The sequence below is a fragment of the Mus pahari genome, chromosome 2 (genome assembly GCF_900095145.1).
Source record: "Mus pahari chromosome 2, PAHARI_EIJ_v1.1, whole genome shotgun sequence".
NCBI lineage: Eukaryota > Metazoa > Chordata > Mammalia > Rodentia > Muridae > Mus > Mus pahari.
In genome coordinates, this window is record NC_034591.1 from 59,618,688 (window position 1) to 59,642,699 (window position 24,012).

Sequence of the window (24,012 nt, forward strand, 5' to 3'; positions counted from 1 at the left end):
AATAAATAAATCTTATATATATATATATATATATATATATATATATATATATATATAATACAATACATATACAGAAACACAATACAAATAGTACACAGACAACACACAAAATACATATACAAAAACATAATATACATATAGCACACATACAACACACATACACAGTACACATACAGTACATGCATGCACACACACACGCACACACACACATGTACACACATGTACACACACATGCACACACACACGTACACACACATGTACACACACATGTACAGACACGTATACACATGTACACACACACACACACACACACACACGTGAGGGTATCTCTGGTGACTATGAGACAGTCCCCTGAGCACAGGCCTCGTGCACGTCATTCCTTCCCTGCTAGAATCCCAGGCATGCTTTCAAGTAGACTTGTCTTTTCTCTGCACAGATTACACAGTGCTCTTTGATTTTTAAACACATGAAAACACTTGGCTTACCTTAGGCACCTCCCAGTATATTCGACCTCCCATTCTGTCCCTTCCCCCCAGGGAAAGCCACTCCTCCTTGACTCCGGCTGTTCCTCTGTCATTTTTCCTGGCTCCTTTTCACCTTCACCTTTCCATCAATTGTCAACATCTGCCATCGCTTTCCTCACAGTGTTCATTTGCCTCCACTCCTCGAGCTCCATCTGGGCTGTTACTGAAACTGCAGTATTTCGGGAGTCATTTAGCTCTGGGTAGAAATCTCTACCCTCGCCCCAAGTTGGTTGCCAATCTCTGAGCCTGCGTTTCTCGTTTGTAAAACTGAGGTAGCGCTTCCAACCCTGTTGGGATTATTGTGGAGATGAAATGAGATAATATATTGCAAAAGCATCCAGCCCCCAAACAAGAATTTCATAAGTGCTCATTTCCCTACTTTGCGCTGAATTCATCTCTTAAAACACACTACTTTCCTAAAATATGCTAATTACATAGCATTTCTTGATGAAAAAAAAAATTCCTGTGGCTTTCTTGTGCTTGTGGAATAAAATTCAGTGTCCCCAGACTGGAGTTCTTGTCAGGAACAATCTTGTGCTGTGTACCGTTAGCTACATGTCCTGTGTCACACTTGGCATGACCTCACCTGGACTTTCTTGCTCTGCATGTTGAAGTCCTGTGCCTTCCTTAGGCTTGTTATATGGTCAGCATCTCTCAAACTCTTCACCTGAACTCAGAACCTTGGAAGGCGCTCGCCTCACTGCACGTATTTGAGAGCATAGCTTTCTGGTCATTTCCTACCACATTGGGGTGAAGCCAATGAATTGGGAGGGTACCCCTCCTTTGCTGGCTGATCTAGTTATCATTTAGTCATCCTTATTTTAAGCCTCACTGTGGTTTCAGGTAGATTTTATTTGGGTTCTTTCTGTTAAAAATGATATAAACAAAAGTCAGTCATTACTTCTAACAGTATTTTTTTTTCAAATCATTGAGCACTACTGTGTCTATAATTTCTCTGATTTTACAACCGATTTCAGTCCAAATACTATTAACTGGGGACTACTTGTATGCTAGACATTGTGCCATTATCGCACAGACACAACTGAAAACATACGTGCTTGGCCCCTGTCCTTACAGGACACCCGGGCAAACTGTGGGGGCAGGTGGGTTGTCACATGCCGAGAGTGACAGGTAGAATTTGCCATAGCAGAGATGATTATAAAGACATTGGGGGAGACTCAAAGGGCGCCCGTGTTGAGGTTGAAGGTGGACTCCAGGAACTGTGCCCATCCTCACTCCCTTAAGCTAGACACATCCTTCTAGGGTTGAAGCTGCTCTTCGGCCTGGACCTAGCAACCTTCCAGAAGTAAGAGCCTGGGTCTTTATTCAGCCCACTGTCGGATTTCCCGTGTTATTAGTACATTTCCGTTTTGATATATCACTGTGTACCTAACGTCTGTTGCGGATGAAGCAAAGATTCCTTCTTCTTAAAATATAGTGCTTAAGGAGCTTTATATAAAGCTGAAGTGTGAGTCTGTGATATTTGAACCCACACTCCCCCATGTTGGACCCCGGAAAGAAAGGAGTGCCAAGGCTGTGCCCTTCCCATGCCGCTCTGACAGAACCCGGCTGTACCTCCTCAGAGATGTTACCACACTCTTGGTTCTAATTTACTTAAAAATAACAGGTAATTAATTAAAATGCTCTCTGTGGCTCCGCTTTTAACATTAGCAGTTAAGCTCCGTGAAAATCACATTTCCCAGAAGCCTCTGGGAGCGGCTTCTTACGGCTCCCGACTTAGTATGGCTGAGAGCATTGCCGGGATGGTCTCTCCCCTCGGCCTTCTCATTTAAGACTCGGGAATAGGAAATGTCTCTGCTCACCTCAGGAGGATTTGGACTAAAAGTCCGTGTCTTTTCAAAGCTCGCCTCCCCACAGAAGAGATGACTGCCTTCCCCGAGTGGCAAGCTTGTGAGGCGGTCAAGTCATGGGGCGCAGACACAAGTCTCCCCCACCGATCCAAGACCACCTTGGAAGCTTGCTTTTTTTTTTTCTTTCATTTTCTGGCCTGACTATGACTCGAGAATTCTGGATGATTCTTGTATCTACAAATGTCCGCTCGGACGAATCATTCTAAAATGGAAGCCTTGGGAGAGGTCTTAGTGAGAGGCCCGGCTGCAGCCAAGGTCTAGCTGCAGTCGCCCACAGTGACACAGCTTTCTCCATAGCACAGCTAGTATGGTGCTCCAAGCTCCCAGCCCACCTCACCTCTCCTCTCGTCTCAGTTTGAAGGCAGAACAGGGATAGACAATGCCGAGGAGTGGATAAATGTCACCCCTCGGAGGTTTGAGAGGGAAGCTGAACAAGGAGGCTTGCCAGGTAGAGGCCCCTTTCCAGCTAACGTGTTTGAGGGAGGGGTCCCCTCTGGGTGCTGAGGCATTCGAGGCTTCTGTGGGTTCTCAACTGGCCACCCATTTCTACTGCCCACTGGATTTAGTTTCTGGCTTGCTGAGAAGCTACAATGAAGATTGAACTGCCCTGCCTTTAAATCGGTTTCTTTCTTAGCCTCTGTACGTTTCTCTTCTTTCGAGCATCCCCCTTCCTCCCACCGGGAGTCATCTTTCCACCTGACTCAGGAAGAGAGAGATGTTCAGGGCAGTTGTGATGGGTTCCTTAGATCTGTGAAGAAGCCAGTACAGATATGTGATTAATTAGACTCCACGTCTAAAGGGCTCCCTAGATCTATCTCTTCGGGTCACAGGTGATAAAGACGGGGCTTGTTCTCCTGCTCTCAGCAGCTAGTTGACAATTGTGATTCAGATACCACTGAGGTTGTGGACTCTTGGGGGATAAGAGTTTCTCCGCTCCGTCTGAGCAGGCAGGGCACATGAACACGAAGTAGCTGTGGTGACAGACAGCTTAGCACGTGGCTAAAGCACCACCGGTTTGGATCCTCATGGGACCTCTCTGTGCTTCAGTTTCCCGTCTAATCTCGTAAAGTTCCTTGGAGAATTTAAGAGGCTAATATTTCTTTTTAATATTTATATAAAATAATGCTTATCAAATATATGTGTGTAGGATGTATGTATGTATGTTTTATATAAATATACATATATATAAACATTTTATCCATAAGCAGTTGTATTTGTATTCAGTAACTAACAGTGAAGATGTAAAAAAAAAAAAAAATCACTTAGATATAGATTTCCTCCCAAAGAAAGGCCAAGGCCAACTTGTGTGTACTGGGCAGATGGAAACATAAACCGAACCAGGTGGCAGACTTGGTTGATCCTCCAGCCACCACCCCAGCTTCTTCCTGTACTAATTAACATGGCCTTGGCTTGGATCAGATAGGACAAAAGCCAGAGAGTTTTCTTTCAGGAACCAATTTCTTCCAGACACTTAAACAGCTGGGCTCTATCCCTCCATGTTTCAAATCAAGGCAATTTGGAGCTGAGCCTCCTACGCACATTGATATCAAATAATGACATCTACTGATCTCGTCTGGGTATTCCAGAGGGTGAAAAGAGGGTTATCTCTCCAGGAAGTTCATGTTGGACAGAATTAGTGATAGCCAGACCTAGAGCAAGTCAGAGAATAGCCCCACCTTAGCCCAGTGCCTAGAGTTATAGGGACATTAAGGTAGAAATGTCCTTAAGACCTGGTCCTACCCCTCCCTGTGGTTGAGGGTAATATAACCCAGAGAGGTGAAGTGACCATTCGTTTTATGGGAAGGCTTGGAGCCATCACCCAGGTTTGCTGAGTCTTAGTGCGGAACTCAGTCCACTAAACCACACCCTTGCTCCTGATGCAGTCCTATCAGGAAGCTGGTGCAGGTTGACCCAGCATACTCCTGGACCAGGAGAGCAATGTGACTACCAAACATGACTTTACATAGAGTGATACAGCTTCATATACTTGGCTTCATGACAGCTCCCCTGGGGTACATTGTGGCTTTCTTTGCAAAGAGTCTTGATGATACTTCAGCTGAAGGACCAGAGCAAGTAGGAGGTCACAGTGACATAGAAGATCTGTAGGAAGCTATCATTTCAAGCATTGTTCCCCTTAAGAAACTCAGGTAGGATTGCCTTCTGTCCCAAGATGCCCAGTTAGCCTTATGGACCACTGTTATGAGAATGAGGAGAAAAGAGAAGCAGGCAGGAAGATGGCATGCTCTAAGTGGCTCTCCTCGTGGAAGCTCACGAATCACAGTTTGAGAACATTCCTTTCCGCACAGCTGTAGCTGCCTGCCACTCTGCTCGGTTGAGAAGCCAGTTGGATCCCACTAATTCTCAGCTCAAAACCAAGGCCCAGATGGATAAGACGCTGCAAAGATTCACATGGAAAAATATGTGTTGCTACACTCTTCGCTCACTTCCTTTCCAGAACTCTTCTTCCCACTCTGTGTGAATGCTCATACCAGATCTCCCTTCACAGTGTAGGATACATCCAAGCTCAGGGGGGCAGAGCAGGCCAGGCCAGTGGTTGCTTAGTCTGTAGCACTTGTGTTCCCAAATGAGTGTGGCAGAAGAAAGCGGAATGGGTTGTTCTCAGCTCTTTCTGTAGCCAAATAGTTTGAGGTTCAATGCCAAAATCAAATATTTGTCAAAAGTGTTTGAGACCTTCAGACTAAGTAATGTAATTCCACGTAGAATTGCTTCATAAATAGGAAATTAATTCGCTGCATATATTAACATATTAATGATCAATATAGTATGTACATATTAATATAGTCATTGAATATATACTTATACATATGGATATGCATTTGTGTATAACTCCAAGAAATACAGAACTCATAGTGACTGAGGCTGGGCTTCAGTGACTGTTCCTGAATTCGTCACTGAGTCCATAGTATGGCTTCCTCATGAGAAAGAGCACTGGTGGTGTTTTAGCCAAAATAAAAAAAAAAAAATAATGGGAATGTGCTATTAAAAATTATGAAATTCAGCCATTGTTATAATTGAATAAATAAGTATAGGTAACCATCAAGGCTCCCTCGATCTTCCAGAAGTCCAGGGTCAGATTCTCTGTGGCGGCATTTCTACACACCTCACCTTGCATGGTTACTCCAACACTCTTTGTAACCCTGAAAACCTTGAAGCAGCACAAACACTCGTCAGGGGAAGCGTGCTAAATTTGGCACCTACGGTGTAAGCTATTTTCTAGTTAAGATTTCATGGGTTTTGAAGATCTGGCTCAGTCTATAAAATGCCTCTTGCCCACCCTGCATGAGAACCTGAGTCTGCATCTCCACCAACCACATGAACACCAGGTGTGGTAGCACACATCTATGGCCACAGTCCCTGAGAAGCAGAGACACATGGGTATCTGGAGCTTACTGGCCAGTCAGTCTAGCGAATCTGCAAGCTATAGGTTCAGTGAGACTCTGGGTCAAAAACAAAGATGGAATGTGGTTGAGGAAGACACCCTACATCAACTTATGGCCTCCACGAGCATGTGCATATGTATGTGCATTTACACACACACACACATACACACACACACACAGAGAGAGAGAGAGAGAGAGAGAGAGAGAGAGAGAGAGAGAAGAGAGATTTAGATATGAACATTGAATGCTAGTAAAAGCTTGTTTAGTGGTTGAACCAAGGTGCTGAAGAGTTAAGATAATTCTGTAGAGAATACAGAAATTAGAATATCTGAAGCCTATCACTGTAGATAAGTAGTTGGGAGGAGCAGGGGCATCAAGCAAGGGGACTTGGGACATCTATTCAAATAGTATATAAATCCCTAAATTCATTTTAAGTTTTCTCTCAGTCACTTTATAATTGAGAAAAATGAGCTCAAAGTAAAATTTTGAAAAGGTCCCTGAACCAAACTGTAACTCCTCTCAATGTTTCTCTTAAGGCTGATTCCTTTCTGTATCCCTGGCGGAGCCCACTGATAAGGCACACTTCAGGTACCCAGTGTTGACAGTGACCCCACAAGAGATGGTGACCTCTAGGGGTTCAAAGACAAATTTGTTTCCCAGAAAGTCTGTGGAGTTTAGGGTCCCTGATTTGGAAATAAGCACAGAATCTAGCACCCTGAGTATCATTCCCCTGGTTTCTGTTGAGAGTAGTGGCTCCGGGTTGGCAGTTACCCTGGGCTGAGGCCACAAGAGAATGAACTTGCTGACAGATGGAAACAGCCGCTCCAGTTCTTGCCTGTCCTCAAGAACCATTTTCCTTCTGCCTCACTAAAGGCTTTCCATTTCTAATATTATACCTTACATATAGAAAGCAATTTTAACTTCTCTAAGCTTTTTCACATGTATTATTATCGCTCTTCAAAATAATCCTGCGGAGAAGGTATTATTCTGATGCAGAATGTCTGAAAAACTAAAAAAATGCTTCCTGAAACCCAAGGTACCAATTGAATCACAAGTAGGTATAGTTCAGGCATGGGTGTGTGAGTTCCTGCATGCACAGCACACACACACACACACACACACAGAGAGAGAGAGAGAGAGAGAGAGAGAGAGAGAGAGAGAGAGAGAGAGAGACTCTGACTGACTGAGATTCACAAACATCTCTGCAATAAAATCATAATTTAAGAGGCATCCCAGAGACTAGGTGGATCAGGTAAATGCCCATGTCATTTTCCTCTTAAGTTTCAAGCTCTATATGAAATAAGTAAAATAGAGAAATATATGAAATGAAAATTCTATGGGTTGAAACCCCCTTGAGTATAACCCAGGACACACCTTCACTACCTGGCCCATGGGAAACTTAATCCAGCTGGACACAAACTAAACCCAGAGGCAGCTTCTAGGTGGTTGTTGAGTTGCCTGTTTGAGACGGTGGAAGCCTTGGGAGTTCAGCAGAGCAGAGGGTTATCTTGTGTAAGGTGCCCGGGAGGAAAAGCCGCTGCAGATGTAACTTCAGGGACTCTGTGTTAACTGGGTAGCAGATGGGAAGGTCTGAATCCTGACAATGACCCTTCGGCCTTGGCCATTTCTCCCTGTAAGGAAATGCTCAGCTCACCCCTCTATCTCTGACCACCCCGCTAGATGCTTTCTCAAGTGCTTAAAGGCTCTGGAGTTAGTGTAAGTGTCACCAGTGCCAGCAAGTTTGTAGCAGCATCTATGTATCTGGGCAGGTACAGCACAGGCAGCACAGGTGGGGCGCAGGGGGTGGGGGGGTGGGGTACAAGGAACCTCAGCACCGCAACCAGTGATTCTTTCAAATGGGTACATTTTGTGTCTGTTCTAGCTATGGGATGGCCATTAAGTCTGGAAACAGACATTTTTGGTACGTGTGTGTGTGTGTGTGTGTGTGTGTGTGTGTGTGTGTGTGTGGAAGGGCAGTCTGGATGGGCCAGTCATACAAAGAAAATATTTTTTTCAAACATCTTGACCCGAGGTTGGTTGTACCCTCAGGTGTCCAACTTATGGATTTTGAAAAGGCCCCCTGGGACCTGGAGAAACAGATTAGCAGTTAAAAGTGCTTACCGCCCTGCAGATTACCTAGGTTCGGTTCCCAGCACCCATGTGGCAGCTCACAAGCACCTATAATTTCAATTATAGAAAATCTGATCCCCAATTTGGGCTCTGCCAGTCCCAGCACACATGGTATATATACATGCATACATGCAGTGGAAAATGTATATACAGCAAATAAAAATTTTAAAATAGTCAGGTAGTGGTGGCACAAGCCTTTAATCCCAGCACTTGGGAGGCAGAGGCAGGCGGATTTCTGAGTTCGCGGAAAGCCTGGTCTACAAAGTGAGTTCTAGGACAGCCAGGGCTACACAGAGAAACCCTGTCTCAAACAACAACCAAATAAATAAATAAATAAATAAATAAATAAATAAATAAATAAATAAAATGGCCAACTCTCTTCTCTCTAGAATTGATGCCAGTCTGTGAATGACCCAGTTATTATAGCTGCTTGACTTGGAATGCTGCATTACTGTAGCATAAACATGCTGGGATATAGAGCAGTCTTGTAATATAAAGCTATAGCCTCGGGAATCAAAAGAGACATCCTCCTGTCCTGGGTATCTCTGGGTTCTGCTTCTGGCAGTGTCTCAGCCTGGACGGCTTTCACAGCTTGCAGGAGAGGCAGTGCAGATCTCCTCTCCTTGCCCCACGCATGCTCCCTTCCCGAACACATCCAACATCTCTTGCCTCATCCCAGCAAGCCCCAAAGGTACCTTTGATGTAAAACCCTGTGACCTGCCTGCTGATGGCTGGTGATGCAATGGTGTATCATTCAACCGTCATTTATATTCCTTGCAGGTCTGAGCATAGCTATAAAGTGTTCTTGGGAGCTGAGTGCTGCTGGGCGTTTAATCTCAGGCAAGGAAGGAGCTGGTGTACCTCAGCTTCCCGGGATGAATGCTTCAGGCTGGAGGGGGGATCTCTCCCCCCACCCCACCCCGTTTGCTGATTTGCACCTCTAAAGTTTTAAAGATCAAATGGGGACTGAGGGGGTGATCTTGGGGGAAGAGGCTGCCTCTCAGGCACCCCATCATGCATGCCTACAAGGGCATTTCTGCAGCAACAGAGGCCTTCTCCCTCACAGGAACAGGGGAAACAGGCCAGGGCTGGGGACACAAAGACGTCATCCCTCATTCCTGGGAGCAGAAAAATGTCACACAGATGGATCTCTAGCTCTAGAAAGCTGGAGAAATTACGTGCCAGCAAGGTTTTGGGCACATCTTGGTCACATAAGAAATAGATATTTGGGAAAATGCCTGTGTACACAATATGTAACTGATCTGGATTCTTGTTAGAAACCTCGAATGGGCCTTGGTTTCCTAGGAGATGGCTTCTTGAATTAGTAAGAGCATTCCTGTTGCCTAGCCCGAGGCCTAAATTTTGATGCTATTTCTCCACAGGGTCCATTGCTGTGGCATTACTGCCATGGCTTTACTGAGCATCCTTAAGGGGTGTGGAACCACATGTGATCCCCTCCCCTTGCTCTGTAAGCTAACACAGCAGCTATCACAGAGGCGACACCATCTTGTTGGCCTTATGCACCTACACTTAATGCTCAGAAGTGGCCCAAATGAGGAGTTAATACTATGGTTGTGTGTACCAGCTTGAAAAATGCTATATCAGGCTCACTAACCATGGCCTCATCCCACGGTACTGGTATGAGATGGAAGTATTATCGGGCTGCTGGCTAACATTTCAGGGCAACAAAAGAGTTAGCTGTTCCCAAACATTGTGGTCCCAGATAGGCATTTCTTAACATTGGCAACACATTCCACAGATCTGTGTTTCCGTGTTGTCCTGACTGAGGCATGACAACCTGACTTATATAGTCAGTACTTCCACGATGCAATCACTGTGGTCTGCCTCTTGCCTCCAGAGTAGATAGCACTACCCTGGAAATGTCAGTAGAAAGTGTGGTTAGTCTGTGTGCTTAGGGCGTCCCTGTGCTAGTACGGAAAGTCTCATATCCCAGATGCTCCCTCCTATAACTCCTAGAACATCTGGGACGCTTGGCCACACTGGAAATGTTGGCTCCATTTTTCTATGAACTGGGGTTCTTCTTCTTCTTCTTCTTCTTCTTCTTCTTCTTCTTCTTCTTCTTCTTTTCTTCTTCTTCTTCTTCTTCTTCTTTTCTTCTTCTTCTTCTTCTTCTTTTTAAGATTTATCTATTATTATATGTAAGTACACTGTAGCTGTCTTCAGATGCACCAGAAGAGGGCATCAGATCTCATTACAGGTGGTTGTGAGCCACCATGTGTTCGCTGGGATTTGAACTCAGGATCTTTGGGAGAGCAGTCAGTGCTCTTACCCACTGATCCATCTCGCCAGCCCCTGAACTGGGGTTCTTGACTAGATTAAAAGAAAGCCAGATGGACCCCAGCAGCTCTCTCTCCCTCCCTGTTCCTGACTAAGAATTCAGTATGCCTAGCTGCCTTATACACCTTCTACCATGCCTACCCTGCTATGAGGAACTGGATGTCAAAACTATAAGCCCAAGTAAACCCTTCCTTCCTTCGGTGGTTTTTGCCAGACATTCTGCTATAGCAATGAGGAAAGTTAACTAATACAGCTTCATATTGATTTTGTAGTCAGCAATAGCCCAGGTGCATGACACTGATGCTAAAAGATCAGAATGAAACTGCGAAATCCCTTTCTCCTATTCCCATACACTTTCGTGGTATTCTTGCAGGTACTATTGTATAATGATGCATTTCTCAGGATGTATGTACACTGTAAAGTGAGACGTATAACTTCCTCAAACTGGGTGCTTATTTGACTTGTGGTTCTGGAGGCTGCCAAGTCCAAAACCGGGACACCAGCCTTTGGGGAGGCCCCCTTTTCTGCACCACAGCAGGGTGGAAGACATCATCAGGCCAGCAAGGGTGATTATTCAAGTTACTTTTCCTCTTTGTTTTTAAAAATTGTTTTTAGATATTTCATATCTGTGTGTACGGGGATTTTGCCTGCTTTGTATGTCTGTCCACCAAGTATATGCAGTTCCCACAGGAACCACAAGAGGGCACCAGATCTGGGACTGGAGTTACAGAAAGTTCTGAGCTGCCTTGTGGATGCTGGGCATTGAATGACAGTCTGCTGAAAGAGTAACCAGGTGCTCTTAAGTGCTGCGCCGTCTCTCCAGCCTCTTCTCATGAGAACACCACCCATTTGACTCTAATTACTCTTTCCTTGGCTCCACCTTTAAATATACTTACATACGAATTTAGGGATTCCATTTCCAGCAGTTGTTTTGGGTGAAAATATGCACATGATAGCGTAGGAGTAGCACTGAGCTCTCTGTTTGCCCAGAGGAACATGCCACGTTCCTGGGATGGGAGAGCTCAGTCATGTATTAGGGCAATTTCTGGCCAGAGAAGAGCAGTTTGTTGCCAGAGTGTGTGATGTACTCCAAGAGGGAAAGCGGGAACCTGCAAGTCAAAAACAACAAGTGAAGGCTGAGACACACCTGGGAAGACTGAAGGAAACAGCTAGGAAAACACAAGAACATCTGGCTTCAGGGTAGCTTGGAAACCCAGAGGTAGCTAAACAGGAGGAGGCTGTCAGCTAGTGAGAAGTGAAAGCCCAGTTCTAGTATTTGGAAACCAGAAACATTACATGGAGATGGTAGTAATGGGAAGGAGGCGAGGGGGGGGGGCGGATTTGGAGTAAGAACAGGAGCTAGGAATTTGGGCAGGAAACTCTTCCAGAGGACTGATGTTCGATCTCCAGCATCCACTTGGCAGCTCAGAACTTTCTGTAGCTCCAGTCCTGGGAGATCTTGTGCCCTCTTCTGGCTGCTGTGGGAACTGCATATACTTGCATAGACAAACATGCAGGCAACCCACCCCCTTCCCATACCCTCCTTTGCCCTTATTGGACTAAAAGGCATCATTTAGATCAACAGTTTTAGAATCCTGAACTAGATTGTCCTTTTGGTAGCCAGGCATTGACAGGGCTCAGAGACAAGAGCATGCAGCACAGGGTGAGTAGCTGCAAAATGGTGTTAGCTGTGTGCTTCCTGGAAGAACTTGATAGACAAGAGAGGAAGCAGGCGCTGTGGGCGAGTCAGCCACGGCAGCACTCAGATGTACCGCCAGTTGCTCTCCTGGGCTGTGGCTTCCTGCCTGCAGGTAGAGTTTACAAATAGGGGCATCAGACAGTATGGGTCTGCGGGTTGGCACCGCCTGCGAGCCAGCAGGTCACGTTAGTGTAAACTCTCAGCCCGTAGCTTCTTGGAATCACACCATATCTGACTCTAACTGGACTCCTGAACTCTGAGCCCGGAGCAGCAAGAATCCTGGCACCAAGAGGCTAATTAGGTTTTATTTCTCATTCCTACCCGCTGGGACCGACTGGCTATGGCTGGCTGCCTAGAGACTGTTGAGAAGTCAGAGGCTTCTTGCAGGGCCGGCAGGCAGGAGGGTTGAGACTGTGAGACATTTCTGCCAACCGTATGGGCTTGTCATTAATAGAGCAGCCATTGGACTTTGCCATCCCAAGGATGGCCCAGGCAGCGACACACCTAAAGCATGTGGGTGGTCTTTAAATGGCGATCGTCTTGGAATGCTTTCTCCCAGTGAAATTTGTCATGGAAACAGATCAAAGCAGAGCTGTTCTGCTCAAACAGAGGAGAAAGGGCTGGGCATCCCACGCTTCTCCCCTCTTTCCTAGTGGCAGCATTAAAATCATCTACACATGAAACTATTTGAAAACCATTAGAACAGGTGTTACTTTATAAGCAGACAGGGACAATCAATCTCTCCTCGCCTCTCCTTGCCTCTCCTCTCCTCTCCTCTCCCCTCTCCTCCCCTCCCCTCCCCTCTCTCTCTCTCTCTCTCTCTCTCTGACATATAAATTGACAACCAGAAACTCAGGGCCATCTTGGGCAAGAGATTCCGTGCAAAGGCCCAATTGTGAAGCATGCTTCTCTAGTTTAAAACCACGGCACACTTTTTAGCATAGCGCGAATGTAGGGCTGTGTAGTCAAGGTAAGACATTTACTCTGGCAGGTGAACAGAATCCACTCGGGATTCTCCTTATGGAGAAGAGGAGAAGTTTAGGTTGCATGGCTAGACACTGTTGACGGTTTTTAAACAGGATAGAACCATAATTTGGCTAGTTTTAAGTTTTCATTGGTTCTTATATAGGGCAGAAGTAGAAGTCAAAATGCCAGCAGTTTATGATGGGAGTTGATATAACATGGAAACCAGGCTTGGGTGGTAGCACTAAACGCCTTACAACCGAGAGGTGGATTGGGTATCGAGCATGCTGCTATCGGACATGAAGCCCCGGGACCAGCGTTCCTGACCAGGCTTGGCCCCCTGCTTCCCTCTGGAAACACTCCTCATCCAGCAGCACTGTCTACATTGAAGCTGCTCTACCCACTCCCCTTTGGGTGTTTACTATCCACTGGATCCCGCTACACCGAGTTCCCCAGAGAGGAAACATTTAGTCTCTGCTTCAGCTCTCTGATTTTTCAGAAGGAACCATAGGCTCAGAACTGATGACAATAAGCCCAAGTCCCTCAGTCCCCTGTCTGGTGCTGTTTGCTTTACTCTTGGTTTTTCATTCATGCATGGCTTATAGCTCCATTACGTCATAAGTTGCTTTTTACTTTCATTTTAATTAAAGGCCCTTTAGAGCAGGGGTCATATCTTATCCTCCCTTTTCTCTCATCAACATCTAGTACAGCGATTGGTCCAAACAAAAGATAAACAAATGTTGTTGATTGGGCTGTTCTGGTTCAATGAAGCCTGCTGCCCAGCAACTACCCCCACCCCACCCACCATGGCAAAGCCACTCCTTTCCCCAGACTTGATGTTGCTTAGCAACCATGTAGACCCCTACCACCACCACCACCACCACCCCCTGCAGCTGCTGTCTGTGTTTGTATGCATCAGGCTACACTTGAAGGCACTAGGTATCAGCAGTGCTGAGTGAGCTCCACCCCAAAGGGAAGGGTGCATTGAGGGTGGGGGCTTTGTCCTTCACTGTTTTGCTATAACCAATACTCGACTGCCATTGGGATCCCAGTTGCCCTTCTTGCCTCTCTGCTTGCCTGTCACTAAGTGCTCATAGGGAGTAGCAGGACAAAGTCTACCGCACAGCCTCCGAGGCTGGGGTCCACTATTCTGTTTTTCCTTTAGAGTAAGTAGAATACAGACTCATTTCTGAAGCCTCCCATGTATGTCCCAGAATCTTTCTACCACTGTGTGCATCTTCCCCTCCCACAACTTATCTCCCAAAGTCCTACATTTGTTTAGTGAAGAAGACGGTGAAGCTGTTGAGGACGAATACCTCTGTTTTCTAAAGTTTTTATGAAGTCCTCCTATGTGATCTCTGACACCGCTAGAGATTCAGTACGGAAGATGCTGACTTGGTCTACATCTCCATCTCAGGATTCTCTATTGTGGTCCATCCATGATTCCTAGTGTCCAGAACGACCCAAAGGCAGGTCGGATTTGAACTTAACCCCACTGTCAGATGGTCCTTCATAGGTATCTGTACTATGTGAGCATAATATTATCAAAAACCCATTCTATCCTGCCTTAGTTACCTTCCTATTGCTTGATCAAGCACCATGACGGAGGCAACTTCTAGGAGGGAGGCTTTATTTGGGCTTATGTTCTGAGAGGGATAAGAGACCATCACCATCACTGTGGGGAAGCATGGCAGCAGGCAGGCATGACAGCTGGAACATTAAGCTGAGAGCTCACGTCTTAAATTGGGAACACAAGCAGAGAGAGTGACCTGGGAATGCCATGTGGCTTTTAAACCTTAAAGCCCACCCCCAGTGACATATTCGATCCAGCGAGATCACACCTCCTAAACCTACCCAGACAGTGACACCAGCTACATACCAAGCATACAAACACCAGAGGGTAAGCGGGAAGAGGATTGTCATTGAAACCAGCACATATCCCAAATCTACATGTTAACAACTTCTACAAATTGCATACTAACTAATGAACTTACAGGTCAGCAACTAGAAGATTATCTGTAGTACTTAAGACATAAACAGGCAGCTTTGATTTGTTGGAACTCAGATTGTATGATATTTATGTTACGGTACATCTCTTTTTCCTCTGCTAATGAACATGCAGTTCTAATCTGGAAAGTCTGTATTAAGACTTCATCATCTTGAGAGCCATCAGAGGTCTCCTGGTCCTTAGGACCTTAGGACCAGTGAGCCACGGTGCTTCATGACTTCAGCAGGTCTGGGGCTACTATTCTCATGAGTGAGGTTTATGTGTTCTGTTGCTGTTACCATGGACACAAATGTATTAACTCGAAGCCTGGCCTACATATACATATGTGAACGGCAAATACACGTGCATACAAATATTGGTATAAGCATTAATAAGCACATAAACACACTCGCACACATATTTACGATGTGACACATACACATGTATTTTAGTCATGTCACTTGTATTCAAGTCATCCTGATACCTTACTTCCCATTTTCTCTGCACATAATAATTTTTTATTGAAGAAAAAAGCTCATGCACTATGTTCTGATCACAGTTTCTCCCTAACTCCTCCCATATCCTCCTCCCACCCACCAGCTCCGCACTCTCTCTTTCTCTCTATTTAGAAAACAAACAGGATAAAAAGAAAAAAATCACAAGAAACACACACACACACACACACCTACACACCTGACCATTCTTGAAGTAGTCATTGATTAATCTACTAATTAGGACATCTTGGCTCTGCTCCCACTTCCCTAGACTCCCCCATACCTGCTGTAATGACCTTGTTTCCTTTTAGCCACCTCCTTACTCTGTCAATCCTCTGTTCTCCTCACTAGTCTTTGGGGGAGCACAGATCGGAGTCCATGGGGTGCCTATAACCCTGCATTCACAGAATGTTTGAGCTCATGTGGGGCTCTCCTCCCCAGCCACTCTTTGCCACATAAACAATTTCAGACCTTGGCCTTCATTCCCTGGTGAGAAATGAATAGATCAAAAGTATGAATCTTTTAACAATCATTTTCTGTTAAACAATAACAGCCTTCATTTTCCATAGAGCTATAGGATGGTTCCTTTTTTCTTTTTTTTTTTCAGTACCTTTATTAGTTAAAATAGATTTAAAAAAAAACAAATAAAACAAAACCCCAAACAAACAAACAAAGAATAACAAAAGCAAGACAGGGCAAGGAGGTAGCTTGGTCAGTAAAATGCTCACTACATAAACATGAGGGCTGCATTCTTTTATCCCAGAACCCAGGTACAAAAGCCAGGGGTGGTGCTCACACTTGAATGGGCAGCACTGGAGGGGGGAGAAAGGCAGGTACCTGGGGCTCCCTGGCCAGCTAACTTAGCACGCTCAGCACACACCAGGTCAATGAAAGATGCTGCCTGAAATGAAGGCAAAGGTGAGGGCTGACACTTCAGAGGGAGGGAAAGAGGAAGAGGAGAAGGGAGGAGGGAAGGAGAGAGAAAGAGATCCCAAAAATTGAAAACAAAACTTTGCTAACTTGATAGACTGTTCTATCACTGTGCGTTGAATTTTCTTTTTTACTTTCTTCCATTTTTAAAAAAGATTGACTCCTATATTTTTATTATGTATGTTCATGGTGTGTGTGTATGGTGTGTGTGCATGCCTCTGTGTGTGTGTGTGTGTGTGTGTGTGTGTGTGTGTGTGTGTGTGTGTATTTGGAGGATGTGGACATAAATGCTGTACCCTAGAGGGCTAGGATCCCCAAAACTGTAATTATAGGTAGTTGTGAGTCGCCATGTGAATGATGAGAACCTAACTCGCATTCTCTGTGGTCTTAACTTTTGGGCCATTTCTCCAGCCCCTGTACTTTGAATTTCCAATTCTAAGGTTATGGATAACATTGAACACATTTTATCTTCACTGCCTGGTTATATTTCTTCTTCTGTGATCTGAACTTTGACTTTATTTCTCCTTCAGTAGAACCCTTTCTCCCAACCACCAACAAACAGATCATCTATTCTATCAGTGTCGTGCATCAACAAGGCAGAGTGCAGAGTGCAGAGCACAGCTGGAACTTTAGTGGACAATTGGGGGTGGATAGGAAGGAGCCAGCTGCCTGATGCCAGTCTTCAATAGCACAATAGAGCTGGAAACATTGGCACACAGATGTAATCCTAGCTACTCAGGAGTATTACAGAAGTATTACAGAATTAAGACCTGATTGAGCTATAAAATAAGTTCATGTCCAGTCTGGGAAACTTAGCAAGTAGTAAAAAAAAAAAAAAAAGAAGAAGAAGAAGAAGGCTTGGGATATAGCTCAGTGGTAGAGTACTTGTTTTGTATGCACAAAGCCCTAAGTTAATATCCAGTGACCCCCACACACAAACTCCCCCCAAAAGAAGTAAGAGCATAATAAGACTATAATCTGTAGCCTAGCTGCCTGAGATTGTAGCCTGACTTTCCCATCTACCTGCTGTGTGATGTCAGGCGCATGATTTATTCTGTTAGAGCCTCAATACCCTTGTCAGTAAGAGAAATAAAGATACAATCTATGTAACAGAGCTATTTTAAGAATTAAGGACCATCCCTACCCCTACCCCCACTGACTCTATCCACCCCTGATGAGGCCAGGGTAGGACAGTGGGAGAAAGTACTGGGTGAGGCAACTGATTGGGAAGGTGTAGTGGTAACCCTGAGAACTCCCAAGAATCTGAGTGTGACCCTAGCTAAGACTCCTAACAATGGAGAGTATGGAGCCTGAACCAACATCTCCTGTAACCAGGCAAGACTTCCAATGGCGAGATTGGGATACCAGCCCAGCTACAAAACCACAGGCCCACAATTTGTCCTATTTCTAAGACGTACAGGGGTAGAAGATGGAGCAAAATGTGAGGAAAAGGGCCAACTAATAAACTGGCCCAGCATGAGATACATGCCATAGGAGGGAACCCACCCCTGACACTGTTTGTGATATTTTTGCTATACTTGCGGACAGTAGCTCAGCATTAACTGTCATCATAGAGGGTTCACTCAGTAACTGATGGAAACTGATGCAGAGACCTACAGCCACACATTAAGTAGAACTTGCGGAACCCTGTGGAAGAGGGGGAAAAAAGATTGAAGGAGCAAGAAGGGTCAAGGAAAAATCAAAACAACCTACAGAATCAACTAACGGGGGCCCATAGGGCTCAAAGAGACTGAACTGCCAACCAGAGAGTGTGCATGAGATGCGCCTAGCCCCTCTGCACATCGGTAGCAGTTGTGCAGCTGGGTCTTCATGGGAGACTCCCTAAAGTGGGGGTAGGGGCCGTCTTTGTCTTCATCGCCTCCTTTTGGATCCCCTACCTGGGCTGCCTTGTCTTCGCCTCAATGGGAGAAGATGTGTTTAAATCTTATTGCAACCTGGTATGCCAAGGCTGGTTGATATCCATGGGAGGTCTCCCCTTTTCTGAGGAGAAGGGGAGGAGAGGGGGAGGGGAGAGGGAGGTAAAAGGGAAGTGCTGGGAGGGAGGGGGAAGCTGTGATTGGGGTGGAAAGTAAATAACTTAATTTAAAAAAAAGGAAAGAATGAATGAAAGAAAGCGTGTGACAACTTGGGGCGCGCACAGCACGTTTAAAATTACAAGACGTTTAGTCATAGTCATTCTTTGACAGTTTCATAGAATGTATTTTGATTGTACTCACCCCGACTTCTCCCTGTCTTTCCTTCGAGTCCTGCCCCCTCACTTTTCAACCACTCCCAAGTTCTTGCATGCTTACTTACTTGTGCTCTTTCTTCTCTATTTCTTGCTCACTCACTCAAAACCAGCAAGTCTTAATTCTCACTGCCATGTACTCATGGATGTAAGTTATCAGCTGGTCAGTGGGCCAGGGGCTACACCCTTAAAGAAAACAGCCTCTCTCTCTCTCTCTCTCTCTCTCTCTCTCTCTCTCTCTCTCTCTCTCTCTCTCTCTCTCTCTCTCTCTCTCTCTCTCTCTCTCTCTCTCTCTCTCTCTCTCTCTCTCTCTCTCTCTCTCTCTTCCTCATTAGCTTCTCAGTTAGGTGTGGGGAGCAGTGAGGCCCTTTCCCTCTCCTGCTGGAATGTTGCCTGGCTGGGTCTGTGTAAATGACCAGTGTCAGTTTGTGAGTCCTATCATGTCCAGAAGTTGCTTCTGCTCCAGTCCTCTCTGAATTCTGGCTCTTAGATTCTTCCGTCTACACTGGGATGATACCCCGCAATGTCCTGTCTGTGGCAGAGCAATCCACTGATGCTCTCTGTACTTTGACTAGTCATACAACTCTTCTTAGTTGTTAAGTATGACTGCAGCTACCATGGCCATTTAAATAGTCACAAACTTCGGAATTTTATTGCCTTTCTCTGTATTCCTTCCCTTGTTCACCTGGAACTTCTGGAAGGCATAGGGCATGATAGTAAAGGAACCAGAAGTTAGAAAGAAAGATTTTGGAGAATGGAGAGCATATCACCTCTCATTTCCTCCCCCCCCCCCGTGAGAAAGCTTAGCTGTCCTGCTTCTTCCATCGACCCTGGGCTTCTTTGAGTCACATGAGTCATATGTGCAAGCAAATGCTGAAAAAGCTCTTGCATGTACTCTAGCTACACCAACTATGGGTATTGATTTAAAAAGGGCATATTAATGTAATATATCTTACCTTGTTTCAACTCTTCTAATGAATTTCTAGTGGAAGGTTAAGTTGAGGAATATATCTCACGTGTTGTAGGTGTGTTTGGATGTATGTAGTGAGGAAGGTATTTTAGAGATAATCCTAATATCAAATAGGTTTGTTAAATTTTTCATTGAAGCATGGTAGATAAGTTACCTGATGCCTGTGTGGATAGCGAGGTTGTGAAAACACATGTCGGCCCTGGTGTGTTGACCCCACCACCTCCTATATTATAAAGAGTTATTTCAGAGGGCTTGTTTTCCAAGGAACATTTTTTTTTTCGAAATGTTGCCTTATAGAAAAATGGAGAAGATGTTCAAGCATCAGGCAACCAAGAGAATAATCTGAGAAGGCGTTGTGCTTCTTGGTGGCCAGAGTTGTTGGTGACCAGACTGAAGAAAGAGTGCTTAAGTTTGCATAAGATGTTATGCATCTGTGAAAGAAAGGAGATGTTTTGTGGGATGTTTTGTGTCTCCAACAGAAGATTACATTTTAAATATTCTATAAAAATGGATTAAATATCCTGTGGTCATTCTCCCCTATATGTCTCTAATGAGATACTCATTTGGGGCATTTTTATCAAAGAAGAGACTCCCTGAATTTGTCAAAGATGGGTAATAGTTGGAGAGAACAGAAGCAATGAGCCTTTAAGAGTGGCCTCTTCTCATGAGCTACTCTTGACGAGGGCCCACTCTTCCTGAATCTCCTTATCTATCGCACTTAAGAAGTTGTGATGCGACCACCCTAACCTCTCTCTTCTCTCTCCCTCCCCTCCCCCTCCCCCTCCCCCTCCCCTTCCCCTTCTCCATTTCCCTGCCCCATGTTTCCTCCCTTGGTCTCCAGGAACCTTCTGCATCATTTCACTGTGCACCTGTGTGGCTGGGATCAACTTTGAGCTATCACGTTACCCACGCTACCTGTATGGACTCCCAGATGACATCAGCCATGGCTATGGATGGTCCATGTTCTGTGCATGGGGGGGCCTGGGCCTCACACTAATCTCGGGATTCTTCTGTACCTTGGCCCCTTCTGTCCAACCTGTCCCGAGGACCAACTGCCCTAAATCCAGACCAGAGAATGGGACAGTGTGCTAAAAAAAATACAAACCCATACCTATATATATATAAATATATATATAATATACATATATAAAATGAAACTCAATCAAGATGATGCCAGTGCCAAGGTAGAGTTGAGTTGGCTCAGGCACCTGCATCTCACCAGACTTTGTATTGCCTCATGTCCAAGATGGGAAAAGTGTCCCCATCCTATGGCTCTCTCATCCATTTTTTGACTTTGGCGTCATGATTTCCTCAAGACAGAGTGAAAGCCACCACAGGCATCTTGATCCTTGTCACTTGTAAGGATGTGGTGGTGACCTGGAAGGGACAGAGGCAGTGGTCTGAAGTGACACAGATTCAGAGAAGGAAGTGCCACACTCTGGGCCAACAGGAGAGGACACCACCACCACCCCAGCCATCATATCATGGGGGAAACTCAGTCCCTTGAGTTCATAGAATGTAACCACATCTTTGAGGCCATTTTCAGAACCACTTCTCTGCTCTTCATGTTCTGAGCGCCTTCCCAACCCACCAGCGACACAGCACAAGTGGAAGAGAAAACAGACCAAGAAGGAAGTTTTCTCTTTGCGGCCAAACCTTTGGACGATGCTTTAGAGGTGGGAAGGGGAGAGAAGATGCTGAGAGGCAAGATCCACATCAACTAAAGGACATTCCAGTGGATGCTCAGAAAACCCAGTCTTACCTTCCAGCTGCCTTACACCCAGTTAAACAAGAGGCCACCCTGTCCTCCCCTGCCTGTGCTCTCTGGGCAGATTGGAGCCTTTGAGTAATGCTGTGATGTGTGTGTGTATGTACGTGTGTGGGGGTGGGTGGGGTGCACACACACATGTGTGCACGTGTGTATAGTGTTGGGTGGTTACCTTTTTCTTTTCCACTCTGTGAATGGAACTATCATATTACTCTGTTGTCTCTCTCACTACTGTTGTTTTTGACCCATATGGAGGCCCGAAGAACTGGGAATTATCTTGAGGGGCAGGCCTTCAGGGGTGCCAATGCAGCACTGCAGATCCCTGGAGAGAGACAAAAGTGAGTGTGCGTGTGTGTTTGTGTGTGTGTGTGTGTGTTTGGTGTGTGTGTGTGTCCACACATGTGTGCATGCACACGTGGTGGATATTTCATGAGTGTGGGACTTTATTATTTGTGTTGCATTTTTTTTTTCAATTATTTTTGGTACAGCTGAAATTCCCAGAGGGCAAACCAAGAACAAAGCTACTGGGCCAGAGAACCCTGTGGTACCTCACAGTATGGTTCTGGAACTCTGCAAGATTTAGTCCACTAATTTTGGAAGTTCAAGACACAACTGGGCACAAAAGTCATAAGAGAAGAGGGGGAGACATACAGTTCAGGAGAGAAAAGGAATGTTGCTTCTGGTTGCTGATGTGCGAGTACGTATACCAAACAAGACCTTCACTCCCCACTGTGGGGGCTGTCCTTTGTCACTGGACGTCTGCTCCTTTTCTAGGGGCGAGCCCTGTACAGAGGAAAGGAAATGAGTCACATGCAGAGAGAGCACCTCCATGTCCCATGGGCTCAAGTTTGTATGATACTATGTAAATTAACGGAGAACTCTTGACTCTTTCCATTCTCGTCCCTTTCCTCTTGATCTTCAAGGCCATGAATCCCAAAATAGCTATCTATCTTAGAGGCTAGCACCCACTCTGAGGTGCCATCCAAACTGACAAGGCCGTCCAGGTATCTCAGGCTCACCTGGGTGCTGGCGAGTGAAGAAGTCAGCCAGAGCTGTGAATGCCACAGGGCAGGAACAGCTCATGGTTACCTTGGGAACCCTGCTGGTGCCAAGTGTCCCTGGGGAGGCAAGGAGAGAATCCTGAGCTGGCACAGCCATGGTCAGCCATGCAGAAGGGGAGCTCAGCAGCTGCAGAACAGATCTGCTTTGGAGACTCTGCCAACCACTCAGCAGCCTTTCTCCCCCACGTGCTCTGTCTGTCGCAGCTCCCTGCTTCCCATCTCTTCTCCTACCAGACTCTGCACCTACTAACAGCTTCCCTCCCCTCCCTCCATCTACCAGGCTGTAGGTCCTGTTCTTCTCATCTGCTCTTTTGATATCCCCCCTCTGTGAGTGTGTGTGTGTGTGTGTGTGTGTGTGTGTGTGTGTGTGTGTAACTCCCATCAGGTGAAATATCTGATAGATTTCAATGTGGGTCTCAGTGTGTGTCGCTCTGGTGCACTCTGTGATGTGTGTGTGTGTGTGTGTGTGTGTGTGTGTGTGTGTGTGGTGTCATTGTATATACAGGTGTGGTTGCATTTCTCAAGACCCCCTCCTAAGGGCCCTGGTCAGATTCTACAGCAGACCTTGTATGTGAGCACCCGGAGTGCAGGCATACCAGGTGAACAGGGGCAAGCTGGTATCAGGAAATGCTGCTGGCGTCCAATTGAGAGTTTTTAAATTAATTTATTTATTTACATTGAATGCTATTCCCCATTCTGGTTCCCCCTCACAGAGACCTCCCCCACTGAGATTTCTAAGGATCATTTTAGAGACAAAGGGCATATTCTATGATAAGGGAAGTCATTTTCAAGAAAACCTCAGTTTTGTTTAAATTGACAATTTTCTTTTTCTTTGAAAAGCTAGATTTTTCTCTTAAGGTGAAAGAAGGACTCTTGGATTGAGAGGTCTTTTGTTTTCTCTGTGGGTTATCTTGAGCTGAGCAGGGATAAGCAGGTAGGTATATATCCATGAACACCCACTTGGGGCACTTTTCTGTGACTGAATGCTAATTCCAGCTGTTTTCCAGTTGCAAAAAGATGGGGGAAGCTAAGCCAAATGGGACATTTTGTTATTAGCTATTTAAACTTTTCTTGAGTAAACTTGCTTGAATATACTTGTTCATTTATGCTTTATTTTTAAAAATCCATACTCAATCATAAACAGATCATCTGCTCTATTCAATTGCCCAACACCGTGATAAAACTTTTCATGACACTCACTGGCTTCCTTTGAAACACACTTGTGTTTATTCCTGAAACATTCCATGGACCCCCCAGGAAGGAGATAGACTCTCTGGGCTCAGCTCACCGACTCAGCATCAGCAGAACAGGACCTTAGAGCAACTCCCTCACTAATTAGGGACAGGGACAGATACAGATGTGGGATTCTGGTCCTTCTTAGCAACAAAACAAGCTGAGGCACCTAATCAGGATGGGAGTCTCCACAGGGATAGCAGCAATCTCCGTCCAGGTGATCTGACTCCTCTACCACAGGGGATTGACCACTGGTTAAAACAAGCCCCTCTGATGCAGTTTCTGGAGCTTTCTGGCTGTGAGGCAGCTAAGGACTGCATAGAGAAAGAAGAGACCTGTCTTGGTATGTGACACTCTCTAGGTCAGACTCTACTAACTCCAAACCATAGACTCCATCCAACCTTGCGAGGGGAGCCTGGTTCCTATCCAGGTCAA

General features: G+C 45.5%; 1 protein-coding gene across 1 annotated transcript in view; it reads left to right on the forward strand.

Moving 5' to 3' along the window:
* Tmem178b (transmembrane protein 178B) overlaps positions 1–23,130 on the forward strand; it is a 366,258-nt gene extending 343,128 nt beyond the window's left edge. Inside the window, exon 4 of the mRNA XM_021190870.2 lies at positions 20,357–23,130. Coding sequence (XP_021046529.1) covers positions 20,357–20,607 — 251 coding nt within the window. The 3' untranslated portion in view covers positions 20,608–23,130. The remainder of the gene's footprint in view (positions 1–20,356) is intronic.
* Positions 23,131–24,012: the final 882 nt, after the last annotated feature.